This window comes from Salvelinus namaycush, chromosome 34, assembly GCF_016432855.1.
Source record: "Salvelinus namaycush isolate Seneca chromosome 34, SaNama_1.0, whole genome shotgun sequence".
In the NCBI taxonomy this organism is placed as follows: Eukaryota; Metazoa; Chordata; class Actinopteri; order Salmoniformes; family Salmonidae; genus Salvelinus; species Salvelinus namaycush.
This window is the reverse complement of record NC_052340.1, coordinates 27,794,769-27,819,317: the sequence shown is the minus strand read 5'-3', so window position 1 is coordinate 27,819,317 and position 24,549 is coordinate 27,794,769. Positions and strand designations below refer to the sequence as shown.

Genomic DNA, 24,549 nt, shown 5'->3' with positions numbered 1-24,549 from the left:
GATTAAATGTCAGGAATTGTGAAAAACTGATTTTAAATGTATTGAGGTTGCTGCTGACGCATATCCCACGGTAGTTATTGGGTTCAAATTTGTCTCCACTTTTGTGGATTGGGGTGATCAGTCCTTGGTTCCAAATATTGGGGAAGATGCCAGAGCTGAGTCTCAACAGTGAAGAGGCGACTCCGGGATGCTGGCCTTCTAGGCAGAGTTGCAAAGAAAAAGCCATATCTCAGACTGGCCAATAAAAATAAAAGATTAAGATGGGCAAAAGAACCGACACTGGACAGAGGAACTCTGCCGAGAAGGCCAGCATCCCGGAGTTGCCTCTTCACTGTTGATGTTGAGACTGGTGTTTTGCGGGTACTGTTTAATAAAGCTGCCAGTTGAGGACTTGTGAGGCTTCTGTTTCTCAAACTAGACACTCTAATGTACTTGTCCTCTTGCTCAGTTGTGCACCAGGGCCTCCCACTCCTCTTTCTATTCTGGTTAGGGCCAGTTTGCGCTGTTCTGTGAAGGGAGTAGTACACAGCGTTGTTCGAGATCTTCAGTTTCTTGGCAATTTCTCGCATGAAATCCAGAACAAGAATAGACTGACGAGTTTCAGAAGAAAGTTCTTTGTTTCTGGCCATTTTGAGCCTGTAATCGAACCCACAAATGCTGATGCTCCAGATACTCAACTAGTCTGAAGGCCAGTTTTATTGCTTCTTTAATCAGAACAACAGTTTTCAGCTGTGCTAACATAATTGCAAAAGGGTTTTCTAATGATCAATTAGCCTTTTAAATGCTAAATTTGGATTAGCTAACACAACGTGCCATTGGAACACAGGAGTGATGGTTGCTGATAATGGGCCTCTGTACGCCTATGTAGATAATCCATAAAAAATCTTCCGTTTCCAGCTATGATAGTCATTTACAACATTAACTATGCCTACACTGTATTTCTGATCAATTTGATGTTATTTTAATGGACAAAAAATGTGCTTTTCTTTCAAAATCAAGGACATTTCTAAGTGACCCCAAACTTTTGAACAGTAGTGTATATGTTTTTGCTTTTTGTTATTTCTTATAGAGCCAAAAAGATTAGAGAAGTGGTTTATCCATACATCTCTGTTCTGGATAGATAACTCTTCCTATTTTGTTTGTTTAGAGTTTTCCAATTTTCCCAGAAGTGGTTAGATTCTATGGATTCTTCAATTACATTGAGCTGATTTATGACATGCTGTTCCTTCTTTTTCTGTAGTGTATTTCTGTAATGTTTTAGTGATTCACCATAGTGAAGGCGTCGGCTCAGGTTTTCTGTGTCTCTATGTTTTTGGTTGGATAGGTTTCTCAATTTCTTTCTTAGGTTTTTGCATTCTTCATCAAACCATTTGTCATTGTTGTTAATTTTCTTAGCTTGTCTCCATTTTTAGATTTGATAAGGAAGCTGAGAGGTCAAATATACTATTTAGGTTTTCTACTGCCAATTTAAAGACAATGCTACCAAATACTAATTGAGTGTATGTAAACTTCTGACCCACTGGGAATGTGATGAAAGAAATACAATTTGAAATAAATCATTCTCTCTACTATTATTCTGACATTTCACATTCTTAAAATAAAGTGGTGATCCTAACTGACCCAAGACAGGGAAGTTTTACTAGGATTAAATGTCAGGAATTGTGAAAACTGAGTTTAAATGTATTTGGCTAAGTTGTATGTAAACTTCCGACTTCAACTGTAGGTACCACACATGAGGACATTTTTCTTTGTTGAGATAATTTCCTTATTCATTTCTAGCCAGGTGTAAAATGTTCCTGTTTTGACTAATTTAATAGGTCTGTTCTATATCAAATTAGCATATCCCCTGAGTTTCTTCCCTGTTTCACACCTGGTAGTTTGGTGGATTGGACTACCAGCTCTCTGTAACCCAGAGGACAACCAGTGGGTCCGTCTCCTTTATAGCATGTTTCTTATAGGATGACAATGTCTGTATTTCAAATGTCTTTGATAAAGTCTGTGTTCCTGCTCTTTATGCCAAAGGCAGATCTCTATCAGATCTTTCTCTCTCTCTATCTCTCGCTTTCCCCCTTCTCTCTTTCTCTTTTTCTCTCAATCTCCCCCTCTCTCTCTCTGTGGTAATGGTTACTGAGTGATATCATGTCTCAGCAGAGTAGGAGAGATATAATACAGAATTAATCTAGGAGATCAGTAAAGGCTATGTCGTGTCACACAGTAAGAAAACTTACTGGGATGCTGCAATCACACTGCAAATGTTTGGTGTGCGTGTGTACACACACTTGGCCTCCAGCCTATTGAACAGAGACGTTTCCACCATGGACGTCTCCTGGAACTCTGGGGGGGAGAAACACACACACACACCCTCTGTGTGGTCTCTAAGCTTGGCTGTGCTTGTTAAAGGCCCCTGCTGTCTAAGCCTCTTTAGTTCACTAAGTAAACAGTACAACAAACACTCCCCCTGTGCCTATCACCGTTATGGGGAGTGTGTGTGTGTCTGTGCACATATACTGTACCAGTATGAGTATGTTCTATGTCGATAGGGGACTCACGACAGGGTGTGTGTCTAGCCAGGCATGGCATTAACGTACGTACGTGTGTGTGTGTGTGTGTGTGTGTGTGTGTGTGGTGTGTGGTGTGTGGTGTGTGTGTGTGTGTGTGTGTGTGTGTGTGTGTGTGTGTGTGTGTGTCAGGTTTGACTCGGAGCAGAACCTGTCTCAGGAGGAGGTCCAGAGGGAGAAGAATCTTAGAGAGAAGCTGAGCAGAGAGAAGGACATGCTGACTGGAGAAGTGTTCAGCCTGCGACAGCAACTGGAGGTACTGTACAAACACCAACACTACTGGCGTACCACATCTGTGTGTGTGTGCCAAAAATGGGTTCAAATAGTATTTGTAATCTTTCAAGTACTTTGAGTGTTTGAGTCTTCCCGGAGTGTCAGGTGGCTGGGTTTGGCCTTTCCATTGGCTCCATGGCAAGCTCAATCAAGCACAGCTATTTGAATGAAAACAAATCATTTTTGATTATGTGTGTATCCCCCTATAGGACCTGGAGATGTGTGTCTTAGGGTGTTTTCACATATAGACCTCTTTTAAAATAACTGATCTCAGTCCTCTTTAAAGTCAACTCTGGGGTAAAATAACTCAGTTCCCTTGTGTTATCGGTCAGCTAGATACCAACTTAACTTTTGGAAGCTAATCTTTTGTTAACAGATGAGACCTAATAATTGTAATCAGAAGATACTAATAACACGTAAATATTATTGGTAACAGAATACATAGCAGAATAATAACTGCAGATTAAATAATGCTATAATTGAAAATTGTACACCCCATGTAGGCTACTTTGAGAGCTATGCCCTATGTTGTGATTCTCACACTATTCAAACCCCCAATCAATAAACAGCTGGTGAAGATCTCTTAGCCTATAGATCACATATTGCAAACAAATAATCTGAACTAAAAACTACACACATATTTTTTAATTTCAGTGCATCCTTGATAATTGCTAATCAATATACCTATCCAGAAAAAGCACTTGTTTTTCTCAGAATCAGCAGAGAGAAGATCAGCATCTTCTCTCTATTGTGGCAGAAATGTGTGAGGGTTCATGCCAGAGGAAACAGTGTTGCAGTAGTCTAGTGTGAGGGTTTATGGCAGGGAAAACGGTGTTGCAGTATTCTAGTGTGAGGGTTCATGCCAGAGGAAACAGTGTTGCAGTAGTCTAGTGTGAGGGTTTATGGCAGGGAAAACGGTGTTGCAGTATTCTAGTGTGAGGGTTTATGGCAGGGAAAACGGTGTTGCAGTAGTCTAGTGTGAGGGTTTATGGCAGGGAAAACGGTGTTGCAGTATTCTAGTGTGAGGGTTTATGGCAGGGAAAACAATGTTGCAGTATTCTAGTGTGAGGGTTTATGGCAGGGAAAATGGTATTGCAGTATTCTAGTGTGAGGGTTTATGGCAGGGGAAACGGTGTTTGCAGTAGTCTAGTGTGAGGGGTTTATGGCAGGGGAAACGGTGTTTGCAGTAGTCTAGTGTGAGGATTTATGGCAGGGGAAACGGTGTTGCAGTATTCTAGTGTGAGGGTTTATGGCAGGGGAAACGGTGTTGCAGTATTCTAGTGTGAGGGTTTATGGCAGGGAAAACGGTGTTGCAGTATTTTAGTGTGAGGGTTTATGGCAGGGAAAACGGTGTTGCAGTAGTCTAGTGTGAGGGTTTATGGCAGGGGAAACGGTGTTGCAGTATTCTAGTGTGAGGGTTTATGGCAGGGAAAACGGTGTTGCAGTATTCTAGTGTGAGGGTTTATGGCAGGGGAAACGGTGTTGCAGTAGTCTAGTGTGAGGGTTTATGGCAGGGGAAACGGTGTTGCAGTATTCTAGTGTGAGGGTTTATGGCAGGGGAAACGGTGTTTGCAGTAGTCTAGTGTGAGGGTTTATGGCAGGGGAAACGGTGTTTGCAGTAGTCTAGTGTGAGGGTTTATGGCAGGGGAAACGGTGTTTGCAGTAGTCTCGTGTGAGGGTTTATGCCAGGGGAAACGGTGTTTGCAGTAGTCTAGTGTGAGGGGTGATGGCAGGGAAAACGGTGTTGCGGGATTCTAGTGTGAGGGTTTATGCCAGGGGAAACGGTGTTGCGGGATTCTAGTGTGAGGGTTTATGGCAGGGAAAACGGTGTTGCAGTATTCTAGTGTGAGGGTTTATGGCAGGGGAAACGGTGTTTGCAGTAGTCTAGTGTGAGGGTTTATGGCAGGGAAAACGGTGTTGCAGTATTCTAGTGTGAGGGTTTATGGCAGGGAAAACGGTGTTGCAGTAGTCTAGTGTGAGGGTTTATGGCAGGGGAAACGGTGTTGCAGTATTCTAGTGTGAGGGTTTATGGCAGGGAAAACGGTGTTGCAGTAGTCTAGTGTGAGGGTTTATGGCAGGGAAAACGGTGTTGCAGTATTCTAGTGTGAGGGTTTATGCCAGGGAAAATGGTGTTGCGGGATTCTAGTGTGAGGGTTTATGGCAAGGAAAACGGTGTTGCAGTAGTCTAGTGTGAGGATTTATGGCAGGGAAAACGGTGTTGCAGTATTCTAGTGTGAGGGTTTATGGCAGGGAAAACGGTGTTGCAGTATTCTAGTGTGAGGGTTTATGGCAGGGAAAACGGTGTTGCAGTATTCTAGTGTGAGGGTTTATGGCAGGGAAAACGGTGTTGCAGTAGTCTAGTGTGAGGGTTTATGCCAGGGAAAACGGTGTTGCAGTATTCTAGTGAGGGTTTATGACAGGGAAAACGGTGTTGCGGGATTCTATTGTGAGGGTTTATGGCAGGAGAAACGGTGTTGCAGTATTCTAGTGTGAGGATTTATGGCAGGGAAAACGGTGTTGCAGTATTCTAGTGTGAGGGTTTATGGCAGGGAAAACGGTGTTGCAGTATTCTAGTGTGAGGGTTTATGGCAGGGAAAACGGTGTTGCAGTATTCTAGTGTGAGGGTTTATGGCAGGGAAAACGGTGTTGCAGTAGTCTAGTGTGAGGGTTTATGGCAGGGGAAACGGTGTTGCAGTATTCTAGTGTGAGGGTTTATGGCAGGGAAAACGGTGTTGCAGTGGTCTAGTGTGAGGGTTTATGGCAGGGGAAACGGTGTTGCAGTGGTCTAGTGTGAGGGTTTATGCCAGGGGAAACGGTGTTGCAGTGGTCTAGTGTGAGGGTTTATGCCAGGGGAAACGGTGTTGCGGGATTCTAGTGTCAGGGTTTATGGCAGGGAAAACGGTGTTGCAGTATTCTAGTGTGAGGGTTTATGGCAGGGGAAACGGTGTTTGCAGTAGTCTAGTGTGAGGGTTTATGGCAGGGAAAACGGTGTTGCAGTATTCTAGTGTGAGGGTTTATGGCAGGGAAAACGGTGTTGCAGTAGTCTAGTGTGAGGGTTTATGGCAGGGGAAACGGTGTTGCAGTATTCTAGTGTGAGGGTTTATGGCAGGGAAAACGGTGTTGCAGTAGTCTAGTATGAGGGTTTATGGCAGGGGAAACGGTGTTGCAGTATTCTAGTGTGAGGGTTTATGCCAGGGAAAACGGTGTTGCAGTATTCTAGTGTGAGGGTTTATGGCAGGGAAAACGGTGTTGCAGTAGTCTAGTGTGAGGGTTTATGGCAGGGAAAACGGTGTTGCACTAGTCTATTGTGAGGGTTTATGGCAGGGGAAACGGTGTTGCGGGATTCTAGTGTGAGGATTTATGGCAGGGAAAACGGTGTTGCAGTAGTCTAGTGTGAGGGTTTATGGCAGGGAAAACGGTGTTGCAGTAGTCTAGTGTGAGGGTTTATGGCAGGGAAAACGGTGTTGCAGTATTCTAGTGTGAGGATTTATGGCAGGGAAAACGGTGTTGCAGTAGTCTAGTGTGAGGGTTTATGGCAGGGAAAACGGTGTTGCAGTATTCTAGTGTGAGGATTTATGGCAGGGAAAACGGTGTTGCAGTATTCTAGTGTGAGGGTTTATGGCAGGGAAAACGGTGTTGCAGTATTCTAGTGTGAGGGTTTATGGCAGGGAAAACGGTGTTGCAGTATTCTAGTGTGAGGATTTATGGCAGGGGAAATGGTGTTGCGGGATTCTAGTGTGAGGGTTTATGGCAGGGAAAACGGTGTTGCAGTATTCTAGTGTGAGGATTTATGGCAGGGAAAACGGTGTTGCAGTATTCTAGTGTGAGGATTTATGGCAGGGAAAACGGTGTTGCAGTATTCTAGTGTGAGGGTTTATGGCAGGGAAAACGGTGTTGCAGTATTCTAGTGTGAGGGTTTATGGCAGGGAAAACGGTGTTGCAGTAGTCTAGTGTGAGGGTTTATGGCAGGGAAAACGGTGTTGCAGTAGTCTAGTGTGTGGCGTGGGAATAACGACAAGCGAACCTGGGGAGCTTTGGGTTCACATTGCCCTACAACCGGAACCGGACCTCTCCAGATGGTCTGTTGGCTTCAGGGGCTCTTTTGAGGGGTCTGAGTTAATTTGGGGTGTTCACACTGCACACAAAATTAAGTGAACCGCACCGACTTCACAATAATTGTGTGAAAACACCCGTAATGTGTGTCTCCTCTCTTCCTATAGTACAAGGACCTGGAGATGTGTGTTTTAATGTGGCTCCTCTCTCCCTATAGGACAAGGACCTGGAGATGTGTCTCCTCTCTCCCTATAGTACAAGGACCTGGATATGTGTGTTTTAATGTGTCTCCTCTCTCCCTATAGGACAAGGACCTGGAGATGTGTGTTTTAATGTGGCTCCTCTCTCCCTATAGTACAAGGACCTGGAGATGTGTGTTTTAATGTGGCTCCTCTCTCCCTATAGGACAAGGACCTGGAGATGTGTGTTTTAATGTGTCTCCTCTCTCCCTATAGGACAAGGACCTGGATATGTGTCTCCTCTCTCCCTATAGTACAAGGACCTGGAGATGTGTGTTTTAATGTGTCTCCTATCTCCCTATAGGACAAGGACCTGGAGATGTGTGTTTTAATGTGTCTCCTCTCTCCCTATAGTACAAGGACCTGGAGATGTGTGTTTTAATGTGTCTCCTCTCTCCCTATAGTACAAGGACCTGGAGATGTGTGTTTTAATGTGTCTCCTCTCTCCCTATAGGACAAGGACCTGGAGATGTGTGTTTTAATGTGGCTCCTCTCTCCCTATAGGACAAGGACCTGGAGATGTGTCTCCTCTCTCCCTATAGTACAAGGACCTGGATATGTGTGTTTTAATGTGTCTCCTCTCTCCCTATAGGACAAGGACCTGGAGATGTGTGTTTTAATGTGTCTCCTCTCTCCCTATAGTACAAGGACCTGGAGATGTGTGTTTTAATGTGGCTCCTCTCTCCCTATAGTACAAGGACCTGGAGATGTGTGTTTTAATGTGGCTCCTCTCTCCCTATAGGACAAGGACCTGGAGATGTGTGTTTTAATGTGTCTCCTCTCTCCCTATAGGACAAGGACCTGGATATGTGTCTCCTCTCTCCCTATAGTACAAGGACCTGGAGATGTGTGTTTTAATGTGTCTCCTCTCTCCCTATAGGACAAGGACCTGGAGATGTGTGTTTTAATGTGGCTCCTCTCTCCCTATAGGACAAGGACCTGGAGATGTGTCTCCTCTCTCCCTATAGTACAAGGACCTGGAGATGTGTGTTTTAATGTGTCTCCTCTCTCCCTATAGGACAAGGACCTGGAGATGTGTCTCCTCTCTCCCTATAGTACAAGGACCTGGAGATGTGTGTTTTAATGTGTCTCCTCTCTCCCTATAGGACAAGGACCTGGAGATGTGTCTCCTCTCTCCCTATAGTACAAGGACCTGGAGATGTGTGTTTTAATGTGTCTCCTCTCTCCTTATAGTACAAGGACCTGGAGATGTGTGTTTTAATGTGGCTCCTCTCTCCCTATAGGACAAGGACCTGGAGATGTGTGTTTTAATGTGTCTCCTCTCTCCCTATAGGACAAGGACCTGGAGATGTGTGTTTTAATGTGTCTCCTCTCTCCCTATAGGACAAGGACCTGGAGATGTGTCTCCTCTCTCCCTATAGTACAAGGACCTGGAGATGTGTGTTTTAATGTGGCTCCTCTCTCCCTATAGGACAAGGACCTGGAGATGTGTCTCCTCTCTCCCTATAGTACAAGGACCTGGAGATGTGTGTTTTAATGTGTCTCCTCTCTCCCTATAGGACAAGGACCTGGAGATGTGTCTCCTCTCTCCCTATAGTACAAGGACCTGGGGATGTGTGTTTTAATGTGGCTCCTCTCTCCCTATAGGACAAGGACCTGGAGATGTGTCTCCTCTCTCCCTATAGTACAAGGACCTGGAGATGTGTGTTTTAATGTGTCTCCTCTCTCCCTATAGGACAAGGACCTGGAGATGTGTCTCCTCTCTCCCTATAGTACAAGGACCTGGAGATGTGTGTTTTAATGTGTCTCCTCTCTCCCTATAGGACAAGGACCTGGAGATGTGTGTTTTAATGTGTCTCCTCTCTCCCTATAGGACAAGGACCTGGAGATGTGTGTTTTAATATGTCTCCTCTCTCCCTATAGGACAAGGACCTGGAGATGTGTCTCCTCTCTCCCTATAGTACAAGGACCTGGAGATGTGTGTTTTAATGTGTCTCCTCTCTCCCTATAGGACAAGGACCTGGATATGTGTCTCCTCTCTCCCTATAGTACAAGGACCTGGAGATGTGTGTTTTAATGTGTCTCCTCTCTCCCTATAGGACAAGGACCTGGAGATGTGTGTTTTAATGTGTCTCCTCTCTCCCTATAGGACAAGGACCTGGAGATGTGTCTCCTCTCTCCCTATAGTACAAGGACCTGGAGATGTGTGTTTTAATGTGTCTCCTTTCTCCCTATAGGACAAGGACCTGGAGATGTGTCTCCTCTCTCCCTATAGTACAAGGACCTGGAGATGTGTGTTTTAATGTGGCTCCTCTCTCCCTATAGTACAAGGACCTGGAGATGTGTGTTTTAATGTGGCTCCTCTCTCCCTATAGGACAAGGACCTGGAGATGTGTCTCCTCTCTCCCTATAGTACAAGGACCTGGAGATGTGTGTTTGAATGTGTCTCTTCTCTCCCTATAGGACAAGGACCTGGAGATGTGTGCACAGAACGTGAAGTTAGAACAGCTGGAGGCGGAGCTGCTGGACCTGTCGTCCCAGGAGACCAAGGACGAGGCATCACTGTCCAAAGTGAAGAAGACGATGCGTGACCTGGAGGCCAAGGTCAAAGACCAGGAAGAGGAGCTGGATGAACAGGCCGGAACTATACAGATGCTGGAGCAGGTATCGAGTTAGAGACACACACAGAGACACACGCTTGTATATACACATGCAGACGTGCGTGCACGCACACATACGTACACACACACTCCATTGAGGATGACACTCATACTCTGTCTTTGTGTTGTGCAGGCTAAGCTGCGTCTGGAGATGGAAACAGAGAGACTGCGCCAGACACACTCCAAGGAGATTGAGAGTAAAGACGAGGAGGTGGAGGAGATCAGACAGTCCTGCAGTAAGAAGGTACAGCACACACCGGAAACTTTACATGACTCAAAAGTCAAATGATTAGTTGTGACAATGTGTGACTATAATAGCCACAAATAGCTGGTTTCGTCAACAAAGCACAAACATAGACGATGACTTATTATGTAAACATGTCTCTTTCAGTTGGATCACATTTCCTGTGTCACGTATAGTGTGTTCCTGTGTTTTCAGCTGAAGCAGATAGAAGTCAGGCTGGAGGAGGAGTATGATGACAAACAGAAGGTCTTGCGTGAGAGGAGAGAACTGGAGACCAAGCTGCTGTCTTCCCAGGACCAGGTACTGTCACCTCACTACCAGTTCACCTTGGACAGTCTTTACCCAGACTAGTTATATGTCAGGTGGCTTTCAACCCTCCTACTGGATAGTTACAGATTATGCAGGCTTTTGTTGGTACTGTGTTTAGTGTGTGGTGTAATGTGTTGAGCTGGTCGTAATCTGGTTGTGTTGCTGCTGTCCCCAGGTGAACCCCAGAGACGTGGAGACAGAGAAGAGACTGAGGAAGGATCTGAAGCGAACCAAGGCCCTGCTGGCCGACGCCCAGATCATGCTGGACCACATGAAGAACAACGCCCCCAGCAAGAGAGAGATCGCCCAGCTCAAAAACCAGGTAGGTTGTACCCCTAGCACACTTGTCCAGTTCCTACACCTGCGTGACACACCACAGAGATACTGGGAAAGTCAAGAAACATCAGAATAACATTTCTATAGAATTTTGACCTCTCTCTCGCTTTCTCTATCTCACTCTCTCTCTCTCCCCCTGTCTCAGCTGGAGGAGTCAGAGTTCACCTGTGCGGCAGCAGTGAAGGCCCGTAAGTCTATGGAGGTGGAGATTGAGGACTTGCATGTGCAGATGGACGACATCTCCAAAGCCAAACAGGCTGTGAGTACAGTACACCATTCCTTCCTACCTCTAACTTATTCCATACACCATGACCTCTAACCTATTCCATACACCATGACATCTTAACCTATTCCATACACCATGACATCTTAACCTATTCCATACACCATGACCTCTAACCTATTTCATACACCCTATGACCTCTAACCTATTTCATACACCCTATGACCTCTAACCTATTCCATACACCCTATGACCTCTAACCTATTTCATACACCCTATGACCTCTAACCTATTCCATACACCCTATGACCTCTAACCTATTCCATACACCCTATGACCTCTAACCTATTTCATACACCCTATGACCTCTAACCTATTCCATACACCCTATGACCTCTAACCTATTTCATACACCCTATGACCTCTAACCTATTTCATACACCCTATGACCTCTAACCTATTTCATACACCCTATGACCTCTAACCTATTTCATACACCCTATGACCTCTAACCTATTCCATACACCATGACCTCTAACCTATTTCATACACCCTATGACCTCTAACCTATTCCATACACCATGACCTCTAACCTATTTCATACACCCTATGACCTCTAACCTATTTCATACACCCTATGACCTCTAACCTATTTCATACACCCTATGACCTCTAACCTATTCCATACACTATGACCTCTAACCTATTCCATACACCCTATGACCTCTAACCTATTTCATACACCCTATGACCTCTAACCTATTTCATACACCCTATGACCTCTAACCTATTTCATACACCCTATGACCTCTAACCTATTTCATACACCCTATGACCTCTAACCTATTTCATACACCCTATGACCTCTAACCTATTCCATACACTATGACCTCTAACCTATTCCATACACCCTATGACCTCTAACCTATTTCATACACCCTATGACCTCTAACCTATTCCATACACCATGACCTCTAACCTATTCCATACACCCTATGACCTCTAACCTATTCCATACACCCTATGACCTCTGACCTTTTTCCTACACCATGACCTCTAACCTTTTCCATACACCGTGATCTCTAACCTATTCCGTACATCATGACATCTAACCTATTCCATACATCATGACCTCTAACCTATTCCATACACCATGACCTCTAACCTAGGCCAGCACTTTTACTCACCACCATGTATGTTCATCTGTGAAAGCATTTAGAATGGCAGGTGTGCTCCCGAGGACAGCAAGTGGGAGGGTTTTCAGCGGTTGAATGAAATGTATTCCGAGTGTGCAAGGTGTTGGGGGGAGGGGTGAGGAGGCAGTGAGAAGGGGGTGGTGGGTGCTATGGGATTATTTAAGATACTCTTTGAAGAGGTAGGGTTTCAGATGTTTTCGGAAGATGGGCAGGGACTCTGCTGTCCTAAGCTGGTTCCACCATTGGGGTGCCAGGACAGAGAAGAGCTTGGACTGGGCTGAGCAGGAGGGCCAAGAGAGAGAGAACGGAGTACTCGGGTTGGGGTGTAGGGTTTGAGCATAGCCTGAAGGTGGGGAGGGGCAGTTCCCCTTGCTGCTCCGTAGGCAAGTACCATGGTCTAGTAGTGAATGCAAGCTTAGACTGGAAGCCAGTGGAGTGTGCTGAGGAGCGGGTGACATGGAAGAACTTGGGAAGATTGAACAACGGGCGGGCTGCAGTGTTCTGGATAAGTTGCAGGGGTTTGATGGCACAAGCGGGGAGCCCAGCCTACAGTGAGTTGCAGTAGTCCAGACGAGAGAGGACAAGTGCCTAGATTAGGACCTGCACCGCTTCCTGTTTGAGGTAGAGTCGTACTCTACGGATGTTGGGGAGCATGAACCTGCAGGAGCGAGTCACTGCTGTGATGTTTGCAGAGAACGACAGGGTGTTGTCCAGGGTCACGCCAAGGTCCTTTGCACTCAGGGAGGGGGACACCGTGGAGCTGTCAACCGTAATGGAAAGGTCTTTGAGCAGGCAGGCATTCCCCGGGTGTCAGAAGGGGGGAAAGAGAAAAGTAGTTGAGTGTCATCTACATAGCAATGATAAGCGAGACCATGTGAGTATATGACGGAGCTGAGTGACATTGGGCCCGGTACCAACGTATGCCTTTCCTACGCACACCTTTCTTACACACTTCTCACATCTTCCTACACACCTTTTTCAACAAAGACGCAGGTGTGCTCCTAAGGACACTAGGACAATACCTTTAGATCTGGAGCTCTGCCAAAGTCATCAATTAGATGGACAAGGCAGCGCTAAAGGACAAAGAAACACTTGAGTAGAAGACAAAATGTCACCACATTTCAAGAACTCTATCACCGTGAACTACCTTTTAATCAGGACAACACCATCTGTGTGGTCTCTAAGGGGAGTCATGGCAACAACCCAACAGCCATCTCTGTTTCCTCTCTTTCTTCTTTTCTCCTTCTCTTACCTCTCTCCTCTTTTCTCCTTCTCTTACCTCTCTCCTCTTTTCTCCTTCTCTTACCTCTCTCCTCTTTTCTCCTTCTCTTACCTCCCTCCTCTTTTCTCCTTCTCTTACCTCTCTCCTTCTCTTTTCTCCTTCTCTACCTCTCTCCTTCTCTTTTCTCCTTCTCTACCTCTCTCCTTCTCTTACCTCTCCTTTTCTCCTTCTCTACCTCTCTCCTTCTCTTACCTCTCCTTTTCTCCTTCTCTTACCTCTCCTTTTCTCCTTCTCTACATCTCTCCTTATTTTCTCCTTCTCTACCTCTCTCCTTATTTGTTCTCCTTCTCTTACCTCTCTCCTCTTTTCTCCTTCTCTTACCTCTCTCCCTCTCTTTTCTCCTTTTCTCCTTTTCTCATCCCCCTCTCCTTTTACACCTTCCTCTCTCTCTCTCTCTCTCTCTCTCTCTCTCTCTCCCTCCTCATCCTCACCTTTCTCTTGATGTGACATCCACCTCTCTCGGGGGTGAGACTGGCATTATGATGGAATGTTTCCGTGAACATTTCTAATTTGAACAAGACGTATCACCTTGAAATCCATTACAGTTTAATACAGCTGTCATTGGGTGAATATTATCTCGGCAGCGAAAGGGAATGGTAATTGAGTTCACACCGCAGGTCAGGAACAATAGAAACTTGGTGAGGTGGATGGAGGAATGGATGGATAGATGTTTCATCAGTCTAAATGTACATTTTCTTGGCATGATTGTCAATGGTTTATTTTAAATTTTTAAATTTTGTCATTGAAGTACAGCAGGAACAAACAAGTCTATATTGGGGTTGATGTTTACTTAACCAGTACATATTTTTGGTAAATGAGAGCATTTATTTGGTTTAACATAGGAAACAAACATTGAATGGGTATCTCATTATTAAAATAGCAACCATGTCATTAATACCAGTATGAAATCTTGCAATTCCTTTCCAAGGAATTCTGTTGGTTCTATTTTGGTGAAATTCATCAGATGTGGTCCATTATCCATTCCCCCGGTCTGTTTTTCCCTCCATGTGAATAAGATGGATGTCACTGTGCCAGCGTGCTTTACAAGTTCTCTCATCTCTCAGCTATGTACTAATGGATTCATTATCCTTTTCTGATATCCACATTATTCATCATTTATTAATACATCACCTGACTGTCCCCAGCCCCTCTCATCTCCCTGCTGCCCCTCTCTGCATTGTTGAAGTAATTATAGAAATGGGATTACGCCTTTGACGTTTCCACAGAAGTCAGTTAGGAACACCCTGCTAGCATTAGGCATTAGTCGCTAACCTTTACCATTCGGCCATCACATTTACCACCAATGCTCCTTATAGGACACATCACTGCATTCTATACTCATGCTGAGAGGAAGGCAACCAAAGCTTTAGTTTCTAGACTATCATTTTACAAATGTATATTGAAAACATTTTTGGGAGATGTGATGGATCATTGGGGATCATTCAATATTCCCTTTCTTTTGTTGTTCAGTGAAATCATCTCATGTGAAGAGTCAACTCATTTAATTAAAGTTCAATTCGTAACAATTTTTTTTTTTTACATTTCTATTGGAAGGGTTTAATCATTTGCAATGATGTCTACTTATGAGGTCAAATGTTTGTTTCTGTCTCCATATGATATGGTAAATATATTTATAAAACCCTCTTTTTTTTTTTTTTATCTTTATTTAACTAGGCAAGTCAGTTAATAAGAACAAAACCTTATTTTCAATGACGACCTAGGAACAGTGGGTTAACTGCCTTGTTCAGGGGCAGAACAACAGATTTGTACCTTGTCAGCTCAGGGATTTGATCTTGCAACCTTTCAGTTACTAGTCCAACACCTGCCGCCTCACTAGGCTACCTACCGCCTCTTAGGCCTCACTCCCCCCTATCTGAGATATCTACTGTTGCCCTCATCCTCCACATACAACACCCGTTCTGCCAGTCACATTCTGTTAAAGGTCCCCACAGCGCGCACATCCCTGGGTAGCTCCTCTTTTCAGTTCGCTGCAGCTAGCGACTGGAACGAGCTGCAACAAACACTCAAACTGGACCGTTTTAACTCAATCTCTTCATTCAAAGACTCAATCATGGACACTCTTACTGACAGTTGTGGCTGCTTCACGTGATGTATTGTTGTCTCTACCTTCTTGCCCTTTGTGCTGTTGTCTGTGCCCAATAATGTTTGTACCATGTTCTGCTACGATGTTGTGTTGCTACCATGTTGTTATGTTGTGTTGCTACCATGCTGTGTTGTCATGTGTTGCTGCTGCCATGCTATGTTGTCTTAGGTAACTCTTTATGTGTGTTGTGTTGTCTCTCTTGTAGTGATGTTTGTTTTGTCCTACATTTCTATTTTATATATATATATTTTTTTAAATCCCAGACCCCATCCCCACAGGAGGCGTCATTGTAAATAAGAGTTTGTTCTTAACTGATTTGCCTAGATAAATAAAGGTTAAATAAAAATAAAATAAATACAAATAATTGGCTAGGTTGATAATGACTGGGAAAAGACAGTATGTGATCCTGTGTTTGTATTAGTATTTATTAGGGATCCCCATTAGTTCCTACCAAGGCAGCAGCTACTCTTCCTGGGGTCCAAACACATTGAAGCACTTACATAACATGTAAAACAAAAGATAAAACAGTACATCATATAACATTATTACTACATATATACAATACAAAATGTTTAATACCACCATACAACAATCTCACAATGTGTGCGTATGCATGTGTCTGTACCTTTGTGTGTGTCTCTTCACAGTGCCTGTTGTTCCAGTGTATTTTTACCTGTTTTTTAAAATCTGATTCCACTGCTTGCATCAGTTACCTGATGTGGAATAGAGTTCTATTTAGTCATGGCTCTATGTAGTACTGTGTGCCTCCCATAGTCTGTTCTAGACTTGGGGACTGTGAAGAGACCTCTGGTGGCATGTCTTGTGGGGTGTCCATTCAGCTTGTCAACACCTCTTAAAAAAACAAGTAGTGATGAAGTCAATCTCTCTTCCACTTTGAGCCAGGAGAGATTGACATGCATGTCATTACATGCTCTCTGTGTACGTTTAAGGGCCAGCCGTGCTGTCCTGTTGTGAGCCAACTGCAATATTCCTAAGTCCCTCTTTGTGGCACCTGACCACATGACTGAACAATAGTCCAGGTGCGACAAAACCAGGGCCTGTAGGACCTGCCTTGTTGATAGTGTTGTTAAGAAGGCAGAGCAGCACTTTTTTATGGACAGACTTCTCCCCATCTTAGCTACTGTTGTATCAGTATGTTTTGACCATGATAGTTTACAATCCAGGGTTACTCCAAGCAGTTTAGTCACCTCAACTTGCTCAATTTCCACATTATTCATTGCGAGATGTAGTTGAGGTTTAGGCTTTAGTGAATGATTTGTCCCAAATACAGTGCTTTTAGTTGTGGAAATATGTAGGACTAACTTATTCCTTGCTACCCATTCCGAATCTTATTGCAGCTCTTTGTTAAGTGTTGCAGGCATTTCAGTTGCTGTAGACAAGTACATTAGAGTGTCTAGTTTGAGAAACAGACGACGCCTCACAAGTCCTCAACTGGCAGCTTCATTAATTAGTAACCGCAAAACACCAGTCTCAACGTCAACAGTGAAGAGGCGACTCCGGGATGCTGGCCTTCTAGGCAGAGTTCCTCTGTCCAGTGTCTGTGTTCTTTTGCCCATCTTAATCTTTTATTTTTATTGGCCAGTCTGAGATATGGATTTTTCTTTGCAACTCTGCCTAGAAGGCCAGCATCCCGGAGTCGCCTCTTCACTGTTGACATTGAGACTGGTGTTGTGCTTCTTTAATCAGCATAACAGTTTTCAGCTGTGCTAACATAATTGCAAAAGGGTTTTCTAATGATCAATTAGCCTTTTAAAATGATATACTTGGATTAGCCTACACAACATGCCATTGGAACACAGGAGTGATGGTTGCTGATAATGGGCCTCTGTATGCCTATGTAGATATTCCATTAAAAATCAGCCGTTTCCAGCTGCAATAGTCATTTACAACATTAACAATGTCTACACTGTATTTCTGATCAATTTGATGTTGTTTTAATGGACAAAAAAAATGATTTTCTTTCAAAAACAAGGACATTTCTAAGTGACCCCAAACTTTTGAACAGTAGTGTATATGTTTTTGCTTTTTGTTATTTCTTATAGAGCCAAAAAGATTAGAGAAGTGGTTTATCCATACATCTCTGTTCTGGATAGATAACTCTTCCTATTTTGTTTGTTTATAGTTTTCCAATTTTGGCTTTACTCAATGTCTGTTCTCTCTCTGTGTCTCTGTCTCTTGCTCTCTCTCACTGGGTCTCTGTCACGCTCTCTCTCTGTGTCTCTGTCTCTTGCTCTCTCTCACTGGGTCTCTGTCACGCTCTCTCTCTGTGTCTCTGTCTCTTGCTCTCTCTCACTGGGTCTCTGTCACGCTCTCTCTCTGTGTCTCTGTCTCTTGCTCTCTCTCACTGGGTCTCTGTCACGCTCTCTCTCTGTGTCTCTGTCTCTTGCTCTCTCTCACTGGGTCTCTGTCACGCTCTCTCTCTGTGTCTCTGTCTCTTGCTCTCTCTCACTGGGTCTCTGTCGCGCTCTCTCTGTGTCTCTCTCTCTCTCTGTGTCTCTCTGTGTCTCTCCCTCTCTGTGTGCCTCTCTCTCGCTCTCTGTGTGCCTCTCTCTCGCTCTCTGTGTGCCTCTCTCTCGCTCTCTGTGTGCCTCTCTCTCGCTCTCTGTTTGTCTCTCTCTCTGTCTATCTGTATTTCTCTCTCTCTGTCTCTCTCTCTCTCTCTCTGTATCTCTCTCTCTCGCTCTCTCTCTCTCTGTATCTCGCTCTCTCTCTCTCTCTCTCTGTATCTCGCTCTCTCTCTCTGTATATCCCTTTGTGTCTCTCTGTATCGCTCTCTCTCTCTCTGTATCTCTCTCTCTCTCTGTATCTCTCTCTCTCTCTCTGTCTCTCTCTCTCTCTCTGTATCTCACTCTCTCTCTCTGTATATCCCTTTGTGTCTCTGTATGTCTCTCTCTCTCTCTCTGTATGTCTCTCTCTCTATCTTTCTCTCTCTCTGTATCGCTATGTGTCTCTCTGTATCTCTCTCTCTCTGTATCGCTCTGTGTCTCTCTCTCTCTCTCAGCTGGAAGAGCAGTTGAGCAGGCTGCTGAGGGAGAAGAATGATCTGCAGTCTCGTATGGAGGAGGACCAGGAGGATATGAACGAGCTCATGAAGAAACACAAGTCAGCTGTCGTCCAGGTAACACACACAATGCAAGGGTCATTCTGCATTATTTCAATGGTGTAAATAGTATTTGGCATCAGCTTAGTGCTCTCCATTAGTGTTAATGTATCTGTGTAGAGCAGTTTGCTATCAAGTGGAGATGAAAAGTGAGCTCTATCTGTCTGACACTGATGGAAATATGAGTGATCTGCTTCTACTAGCTGCAAATGAATGTATCCCGTCTAAAGTGAGACAGCTGTTCCCCTGGGCTCGCTATGCGTAGCGCTTCATGTAGCAAAAAAAACAACTAATCTCTAATATTTCATTTCACACAGGTCACATTGAAATGAGGTGTGTTGATGTCTCCCCTCCCTACTCTTGCTTTTAAAAATGTGTGACATGGTCCCATCGACATGTTTGTTTATGGTTGTTTATCAATCTGTTTTCTAGCTGTGTAGACCAAATGGGGATGAATATATTATGTTGTACTGTGCTACTTAAAGTAAACATGATGCAATACACTGTAGAGATAAGTTGGTGTTAAACCAATCAGACTGACCAGTAGCTTGTTTGTGTGTGTGTAGTCGACCCAGAACCTAGCCCAGATCTCTGACCTACAAGCCCAGCTGGAGGAGGCCCTCAAGGAGAAGCAGGATGTGCAGGAGAAGGTACAGTTCACTGGGACACAGTTGTTTAGCCGGGAGGGTATAGGGATAGACAGGGCTATCCTAATGCAGCACTTTGTCTGCACTTAGAACAACATAATGGGACTCATTGAGCAGGACTAGCTAGCTGACATAAGTCATCTGCCTCATGGAATTTATAGTCCTCCACACCTATCTCCTCTATTTGCATGGTAGTCCTTACAAATGATTGACATGGGATAATCATTGTGTCTTTTTAGAGATGTGTCTATCAGAATAACCAAAATTGTCAAATCTGTTTGGCAGTTGAAGATAGAGAACGTCTGTCTGACTGTTGTCTGTCACGGTGCCCAGTCAGGCTGTGACATTTGGCTTTAGTAGTCCCCAGCTTTAACATACGCACCCTTCAGTCGGAGTGATTTCATTGTGGAACCGTGTTGTGTGGTCACAGTCTGTGTGCCTTTTCTTATCAAATCAAGGTGACCCTGCAGGGGATCAAGCCTGTAATACCTTTACCTCTCTCTCTCTGTTGCCTCATAATCCCACCCAGACACGGGACATTTGTGTTGTAGCGTGACACTCACATTGTGGCGCTCCAGTCTGGAGATAACCATCAGAGACCCTGGCCTCGGAACAATTATCCCCACTGTTGAGAGAGGGGGGGGGGGGATCTATCATCATCAGGCTATGAGGGCAGTGTCCGAATCCCCCTTTCTCTCTCTCTCCCCCGCCGCTCCCTCTCTCTCTCCCCCGCCGCTCCCTCTCTCTCTCCCCCACTCTCTCTCTCTCCCCCGCTATCTCTGGCTTGCTCTCTCTCTCTTCCACTCACTCTCTCTCTCTCTCTGATGCCTAGTCAGTCATTATGGCAGGGAAGCTGTCATCTTATTGAACGTACACGATGCTCCCAGGGGCTCCCTCATACAGGAGCTTGTAAAGGACAGTTTCTTTCAATTCACATCGAAATACATAATAATAATATAGTCAGTATGTTTTAAAACTGTCATTTTTTCTTTCCTTGAAGGTTACTTTAGGCCTATTTAAAGACTTGAGTTGGACTGGAGGGCATAAATCTAGTTGTTAGTTTAGCTATATTGGTTTCAGATTAAACAAAAAGTCCTCGTCTGACCTCGATGTACATCCCAAAGTCAATATTCAGGAAATTATTATTCCTAGCAAATAGTTTCTCTGCTTTGAAACAGCGGAGCAACTTTTAGAAATAATTTAAAGGAATTCAGTCGGGGGCACGTATCTACGCTTTGAATAATAGATATGTAGTGTATGTAACAAAGTCCAGTGTTTGAATCCCTATCCTGGTCTGAACTATGTTAAAACTCTGAACCACTCAATAGAGAGAGGCCGGGCTACTCCAAAAGAGGAAAGTTGGATGTCGGACCCCCTGTAGAGATGTGAAAAGCACCCAGTAGAGATGTGAAAAGCACCCAGTAGAGATGTGAAAAGCACCCAGTAGAGATGTGAAATGAAAAAGAGGTGCATGGCTCATAGAGTAGCCCTCAGGCCTAAGGCCCTGGTGTGAATAAAGAGACTAGCCATCGGGCCTAAGGCCCTGTTGTGAATATAGAGAGTAGCCCTCAGGCCTAAAGCCATGGTGTGAATAAAGAGAGTAGCCCTCAGGCCTAAGGCCCTGGTGTGAATAAAGAGAGTAGCCCTCAGGCCTAAGGCCCTGTTGTGAATATAGAGAGTAACCCTCAGGCCTAAAGCCATGGTGTGAATAAAGAGAGTAGCCCTCAGGCCCTGGTGTGAATATAGAGAGTAGCCCCCAGGCCTAAAGCCCTGGTGTGAATAAAGAGAGTAGCCCCCAGGCCTAAAGCCCTGGTGTGAATAAAGAGAGTAGCCCTCAAGCTTAAAGCCGTGGTGTGGATACAGAGAGTAGCCCTCAAGCTTAAAGACGTGGTGTGGATACAGAGAGTAGCCCTCAAGCTTAAAGCCGTGGTGTGGATACAGAGAGTAGCCCTCAAGCTTAAAGACGTGGTGTGGATACAGAGAGTAGCCCTCAAGCTTAAAGACGTGGTGTGGATACAGAGAGTAGCCCTCAAGCTTAAAGATGTGGTGTGGATACAGAGAGTAGCCCTCAAGCTTAAAGACGTGGTGTGGATACAGAGAGTAGCCCTCAAGCTTAAAGACGTGGTGTGGATACAGAGAGTAGCCCTCAAGCTTAAGTAACCCTCACGCTTAAAGACGTGGTGTGGATACAGAGAGTAGCCCTCAAGCTTAAAGCCGTGGTGTGGATACAGAGAGTAGCCCTCAAGCTTAAAGACGTGGTGTGGATACAGAGAGTAGCCCTCAAGCTTAAAGCCGTGGTGTGGATACAGAGAGTAGCCCTCACGCTTAAAGACGTGGTGTGGATACAGAGAGTAGCCCTCAAGCTTAAAGCCGTGGTGTGGATACAGAGAGTAGCCCTCAAGCTTAAAGCCGTGGTGTGGATACAGAGAGTAGCCCTCAAGCTTAAAGCCGTGGTGTGGATACAGAGAGTAGCCCTCAAGCGTAAAGCCATGGTGTGGATACAGATAGTAGCCCTCAAGCGTAAAGCCGTGGTGTGGATACAGAGAGTAGCCCTCAAGCTTAAAGCCGTGGTGTGGATACAGAGAGTAGCCCTCAAGCGTAAAGCCGTGGTGTGGATATAGATCACCAGTTGTGTGGAGGTTGTGTTTCAGCATTGGTGGGCTGAACATTTGCACTATTACTGTAGGCTGTTGCGTTCATTTGATAACATAATATATATACCTACAGTATACTGTGTATAAACTCAGCAAAAAAATAAACGTCCCTTTTCAGGACCCTGTCTTTCAAAGATAATTTGTAAAAATCCAGATAACTTCACAGATCTTCATTGTAAAGGGTTTAAACACTGTTTCCCATGCTTGTTCAATGAACCATAAACAATTAATGAACATGCACCTGTGGAACAGTCGTTAAGACACTAACAGCTTACAGACGGTAGGCAATTAAGGTCACAGTTATGAAAACTTAGGACACTAAAGAGGCCTTTCTACTGACTCTGAAAAACACCAAAAGAAAGATGCACAGGGTCCCTGCTCATCTGTGTGAACATGCCTTAGGCATGCTGCAAGGAGGCATGAGGACTGCAGATGTGGCCAGGGCAATAAATTGCAATGTCCGTACTGTGAGACGCCTAAGACAGCGCTACAGGGACGGACAGCTGATCGTCCTCGCAGTGGCAGACCTCGTGTAACAACACCTGCACAGGATCGGTACATCCGAACACCACACCTGCGGGACAGGTACAGGATGGCAACAACAACTGCCCGAGTTACACCAGGAACGCACAATCCCTCCATCAGTGCTCAGACTGTCTGCAATAGGCTGAGAGAGGCTGGACTGAGGGTTGTAGGCCTGTTGTAAGGCAGGTCCTCACCAGACATCACTGGCAACAACGTCGCCTATGGGGACAAACCCACCGTCGCTGGACCAGACAGGACTGGCAAAAAGTGCTCTTCACTGACGAGTCACGGTTTTGTCTCACCAGGGGTGATGGTCGGATTCGCGTTTATCGTTGAAGGAATGAGTGTTACACCGAGGCCTGTACTCTGGAGTGGGATCAATTTGGAGGTGAAGGGTCCGTCATGGTCTGGGGCGGTGTGTCACAGCATCATCGGACTGAGCTTGTTGTCATTGCAGGCAATCTCAACGCTGTGTGTTACAGGGAAGACATCCTCCTCCCTCATGTGGTACCCTTCCTGCAGGCTCATCCTGACATCCTCATCTCCTCCAGCATGACAATGCCACCAGCCATACTGCTCGTTCTGTGCGTGATTTCCTGTAAGACAGGAATGTCAGTGTTCTGCCATGGCCAGCGAAGAGCCCGGATCTCAATCCCATTGAGCACGTCTGGGACCTGTTGGATCGGAGGGTGAGGGTTAGGGCCATTCCCTCCAGAAATGTCAGGGAACTTGCAGGTGCCTTGGTGGAATAGTGGGGTAACATCTCACATCAAGAACTGGCAAATCTGGTGCAGTCCATGAGGAGGAGATGCACTGCAGTACTTAATGCAGCTGGTGGCCACACCAGATACTGACTGTTACTTTTGATTTTGAGCCTCTCTTTGTTCAAGGACACATTATTCAATTTCTGTTTGTCACATGTCTGTGGAACTTGTTCATGTCTCAGTTGTTGAATCTTGTTATGTTCATACAAATATTTAACATGTTAAGTTTGCTGAAAATAAAAGCAGTTGACAGTGAGAGGACATTTCTTTTTTTGCTGAGTTAACATAATATACTGTATGGTGGCAGTTTGTTTCTGCTACGGTATGTTGTTCTTTCTAAAACCCTTCCTTGTTTGTGTTCCTACTCCTGTGTTTCACTCCCTCAGCTCTCGGCACTGCAGAGCCAGCTGGAGTTCCAGGAGACGTCTATGGTGGAGAAGTCCCTGGTCAGCAGGCAGGAGGCCAAGATCCGAGAGATGGAGACCAGGATGGAGTTTGAGAAAACACAGGTCAAACGCTTGGAGGTGAGAGCATGCAGGGGGGCTGAGGGGCATTCTAGAGGAGGAGCGTTGGTTGGCGCCTGGTGGCCTGTCTAGTGCGTGTGTGTGTGTGTGGGGGGGGGGGGGGGGGGGTCAGGGCTGAAGAATTGCCCAGTGGGTGAAATGAGGGACGATTGACTCCCACTACCTCCACCATGCAAGTTTTGCCACCTCACAAACGGTTATTTCTATTTTTAGTGCTGGATTCAGCCTCATAACCTTCTTCTAACTTAGACTGTTAGCATATCACAGTTAGATAATGCCTTCTGCTCTGTTTGTCCTCTGACTAGCTCATATTATATTCACTCCACAATATAATTTGTTATTCTGTCAGTTTCAAATTACATTGTGATATTGCCTGCGACAAATGTTTAAGTGAAGGATAAAGGTTACTGTTTGCACACAGCCAGGGAAAAATAGAAATCCATTTTCTTCCCCTCAGACAAATGCATCTTTGCTCATTTTGGCAACTTTTGGACTTGTAATTACCAGCAATGTGCAGACAGCCAGACACACTGCTTTAACTCAAATCTAAAAGTAAAACTCTCTCAGAGAATCCCTCTCTGTCAATGTTCTCCACTGGCTGGAATAATAGAAAGACCAACTAAGACTGGCTAAGAATTGTTCAGTTTTGGGAAGGATACGTCCAAAGTTATAAGGGGTTTTAAGGTCGTATTTAGCCATGTCTTGTTACTACTCATGGCATTTGAAACCACTGTGAGTGTCTGGATATTTCTGGTAGACAGAGAACTATAGGAGGCCAATCAATAAACATCTGAGAGGGCAGAGAGCAGAACTCACCCACTCACAGTGTGAAGCATGGACAAGGCTGGAGGCTAATGGCTGTTTAGCATTAGTGGA

General features: G+C 44.9%; 1 protein-coding gene across 1 annotated transcript in view; it reads left to right on the top strand.

The window, feature by feature from the left end:
- Positions 1 to 24,549, top strand: part of LOC120028392 (unconventional myosin-XVIIIa-like) — a 198,208-nt gene that overhangs the window by 144,068 nt on the left and 29,591 nt on the right. The window contains exons 27-35 of the mRNA XM_038973626.1: positions 2,691 to 2,814; positions 9,548 to 9,748; positions 9,878 to 9,988; positions 10,184 to 10,288; positions 10,473 to 10,619; positions 10,779 to 10,892; positions 18,461 to 18,577; positions 19,126 to 19,209; positions 23,536 to 23,673. Of these exons, the coding sequence (XP_038829554.1) occupies positions 2,691 to 2,814; positions 9,548 to 9,748; positions 9,878 to 9,988; positions 10,184 to 10,288; positions 10,473 to 10,619; positions 10,779 to 10,892; positions 18,461 to 18,577; positions 19,126 to 19,209; positions 23,536 to 23,673 (1,141 nt within the window). The remainder of the gene's footprint in view (positions 1 to 2,690; positions 2,815 to 9,547; positions 9,749 to 9,877; positions 9,989 to 10,183; positions 10,289 to 10,472; positions 10,620 to 10,778; positions 10,893 to 18,460; positions 18,578 to 19,125; positions 19,210 to 23,535; positions 23,674 to 24,549) is intronic.